This window comes from Nicotiana tomentosiformis, chromosome 3 (genome assembly GCF_000390325.3).
Source record: "Nicotiana tomentosiformis chromosome 3, ASM39032v3, whole genome shotgun sequence".
Lineage (NCBI taxonomy): Eukaryota > Viridiplantae > Streptophyta > Magnoliopsida > Solanales > Solanaceae > Nicotiana > Nicotiana tomentosiformis.
In genome coordinates this window covers 69,485,155-69,489,372 of record NC_090814.1, presented here as the reverse complement: position 1 = coordinate 69,489,372, position 4,218 = coordinate 69,485,155, and the positions used below count along the sequence as shown (strand labels likewise).

Below are 4,218 nucleotides of genomic sequence, written 5' to 3'. Positions count from 1 at the left end.
CCGGCCAGGTCGTTACAATATAAAATAAAAAACAAACATGTAAAATAATAAACTAACATATAAAATAATAAAAAAAAACATATAATATAATAAACTAACATATAAAATAAGTTACAAACATATACAATAATAAACTAACATATAAAATAATAAACTAATATATAAATAATATAATAAACTAACATATAAAATAATAATATAGAAAATATGTCAACCTAAGTAAAAATATCGATTAAATATTAATATAAAAAATATTGTAATTTGTTTAAAGATGTTAAACAATCGAAAAGAAAAATACTTTAATTAATATTGTTCAATTTACACACATCGTCATGGAGGTTCCCCATGTGCATCCCGGACCGGCATCTCGAGAGGTACTGCAAAAAAAATACTACGTTTATCCTTGATAATGGGTCACATTGGATGAACTGCCACATGGAATTGAATTACCACGGCTTCCCAAATCAGCTGAAGGACACTTACGGCGGTCGTGTCCTGTTTGGGAACATATGCCACATTTACGCGCATAAACGATATCACCAACATCCATTTGGTTCCGTATCCGTGTTCTTTTGTGCACTTGCCTTTGACGCTCATAATCTTTGTTACACACCATTTTAAATGGTTCCGACAGCCAATAATGCTCAGCACCCACTGGCTGCAACTGTCCACTATAGGTGTTTAAGTATGCAACAACATTATATTCTTTATCAACGTACCTCGTTGTCGTGAAACCTGTATGTTGAAAGCACTTCACGATATGTGAGCTGGCAAGTGATAGATTGACCATTTTCCACATGAGCATAATCTTCTAGCTTCATTGACGGTGTCTGTATTATTCCCGCTATTGTGATACAGGCTAGTGCGAACTTCAAAAATATTTCGCTCATTGCAATACTGCAAAAATGAATGCCATTGTGCTCGCTTCCTATATTTCTCAAATCGTTTCATTGGTTGGGGCATAAATTCAACACCCATTTCCATCAATGACGATGCACCTCTATATTTTTTAACAAACCTCTATGCCATCTGCTTGAAAGACATCCGCACCATGGCAGTGACAAGCAATCCACGTGCAGACTTCAATAATCCGTTGAAAGACTCTGACACATCTGTAGTCAGAATTCCCCATCTTCTACCACCATCCTTATGCAAAGTCCACTTGTCAAGCTCATGTCGCATCAACCAATGATATGCTTCTGGGTCGTCCTGCCTAATCAATTCCATTCGCCTCTTGAATTTACACTATTGGTGATCTGTTGCAGCCATCCACATTAAATCATGTAAGTCCTTGTTCGGATAAGCCCTCTGGAAGTTGGCCTTCAAGTGCCTAACACAGTAATGCTGGTAGGCATACAGTTCCTACCATTCACGCAAATTCTGTACAGAACTTAAAATACTGCCATGTCGATCAGATATTAGACAAATACCTGAATATTGTTTGACAACGTGCTCCTTCAAGTGGTTAAAAAACAATGTCCACGTCTCTTGGCTTTCATTGGCACAAATAGCAAATGCTAGAGGAAATATACTTCTATTAGCATCTATTGCAATGACGATCAACAACTTAATATCATACTTTCCATAGACATGAGTGTCGTCTATAGATATTAACGGTCGACAATGAACAAAACCATTAATGGTTAGTTTAAATGCCCAGAATACATATCTGAATATGTATTCTAGGATTCCTGGACTCCGCTCAAGCTTCCATTCAACAACAGTACCGGGGTTAAAGTGTTTCAATGCAACCATGTACCTTGTTAGAGCGGCAAATGACTCATCCCAGTTACCATAAACCATTTCAAACGCACATTTACGACCGAGAAATGCCTTTCGTTTGGTAATGGAACATCCATATACATGGTGGACAGATGTTCTACACTCTTTGATCTTGTACCTTATGGACGCTTCAATGTGTGGAGTCAAGACACGAGAAATCAAGTCAACATTCAAGTTAAAATGATTCCCATTGAATGTGTCCATTTCACAATTGTGGGTGCCAATGTATTTCCCCACAATCCACATATTTGTTTTCAACTTTCTCGCACGCAGCATCCAATTACAACCTTGAAACCATCTATGACAAATAACCTTGTATACTTCCAGAGATGACTCATGAACTATGATCTCACGACACTCTTTTATGTTGTACATTTGCATCGCCATGCTTAGGCGCGTTTTATCAACAAAAAACATGCCCTTTGACAGTACTGTTGCTCTAGATTCATCCCATATTGTTATCCGAATTTCTAGATCCCTTATGAGGGAATCATATCCGGTATACTTGGCAACTGATCAAGGTAGGGAATCACCCTTGAATGAAACGGTACATGGGAATCGTACACTCTTGGTCTAATGGGAAGTGGAGCATATTCCCTCATCAAAGCAGGCTCATCATTCTCCTCCTCCTCATCATCACCCCCATCATAGAAGGGTGTGTTATCTCCAGACTCATCGTCATTGTTTTCATAATCACTATCATCTTCCTGACTCTGCGCATCTGCCAAATCCCGATTAAATATGTCGTATTCGGGCAATTGAGTAAGGACAACACCTTCAAGTTGCTCGTTTTCACTGCACAACTAATAAAATAATGAGTTTTCCAAATTCATCTAAACTTTACAAAAATACTTTATCACTTAACTTACAAATCAAAATGTGTTGATATACCAGGGTGCACATTATCCTAGTGCATATAACTCCCGGGTGGACCACCATGATCTAACACACCAAAACTAGACACATTGCAACTATATGTTGGTTCATAGCTTGTAAAATTCATATCTACCCGGTACCCCATATGGAATATATGAGTTTTAATACAAATTCAATATAAAAAAATAAACTTCGTAACACAGAGGAAAATTGAAGTTTACCACTCGGCTTGTGAATTATGTAAACTTGGGGATAAATTATGTCTTCGCCCCTTTCGCTCGTGGAGATAAGTTTAGATATGGCCAAACTCTTTCGCCCGGAACCTTGTAACGACCCAATCGGTCATTTTGACTATTAGAACTCCATTCCCCTAAATAAGACTCCCCGTACATGCTTTTACTAATTTAGTACTTGTGGGGATAATTGGTTCGGGATTTGGAAGTTTTCGGGTTGAAAACGGAACACTTAGTTCTTTAGTTTGGCTTTTAAAAGGCCAAGTTTAACTTCGGTCAATATTTTGAGAAAACGACCCCAGAATCAGGATTTGACGGTTCCAATAGGTTCGTATGATGACTTTGGACTTGGTCGTATGTTCGAATCGGGTTTTGGACAACCCGGGAGCGTTTCATCGCTTAATAGTGAAAATCAACTATTTAAAGATTTAAGGTTCTTTAAATTTGGTTTGGAGTAGGTTTTGGATCAATTGAGGTCTGCTTGGAATTCCAAGTCTAAGAATAGCTCTGTATGGTAATTTAAGACTTGCACGCAAAATTTGGTATCATTCCGAGTAGTATAAATATATTTCAGCGCGTGCGGAGTAAGTTTGAAGAATTTAAAATTTCTAAGTTGAATCAATTTGGTTTGGGGTATGATTCTTAGTTTTGATGTTGTTTTATACATTTCGAGGGTTCGAGCGAGCCCGTTTTATGATTTAAAACTCGTTGGTATGTTCGGCCGGGGCCCCGGGGGCCTCGGGTGTCAACCGGACGAGGCTCAGATCAATTTCGGATATTGGAGCAGCAGCTGAAGCTTCTGGCTTCTGCTGCAACTGCACCTGCGCTTGGCCAGCCACAGGTGTGAAGCTCACAGGTGCGTGGAGGACACCGCAGAAGCGGAAGGAGAGCAGATGCGCAGATACAAGCCGCAGAAGCGCACCGCAAATGTGACTTACAAGTCGCAGAAGCGGACGGGGTCGGCTTAGGGGGAAACCGCATCTGCGATGCCTTTTCCACAGATGCGGAGTTGCAGAAGCGGCTTGCGAGCCGCAAATGCTAAACCGCTGCTTGGTAGAATGGGTTAAAAATCAGGGCTCGGCCACTTTTGAGCCCATTTTCTCCATTCTTGAGCGAATTTGGAACTTTTTGAGAGGGGATTTCAACTAGAAACTTGAAGGTAAGTTAGTTTTACACACTTTGAGTTAAATACATAGATTATGGGTAGATTATAACTGGTAAATTTTGAAAATCAAGGGTTTAGATGAAAAACCTAGATTTTTATAAAAATAAGATTTTAACCACGAAAATGGTTATGAAATTGGATGGAAATTGTATATTTGAGTTC

General features: G+C 39.0%; 1 protein-coding gene across 1 annotated transcript; it reads right to left on the bottom strand.

Moving 5' to 3' along the window:
• Window positions 1–397: 397 nt before the first annotated feature.
• Window positions 398–1,986, bottom strand: LOC138907968 (uncharacterized). The gene is made up of 3 exons (XM_070198595.1): window positions 1,431–1,986; window positions 720–859; window positions 398–664 (listed from the first exon to the last, which is right to left on the bottom strand). The coding sequence occupies exons 1-3, from the start codon at window positions 1,984–1,986 to the stop codon at window positions 398–400; spliced, it is 963 nt and encodes a 320-aa protein (XP_070054696.1).
• Between the last annotated feature and the right edge of the window lie 2,232 nt (window positions 1,987–4,218).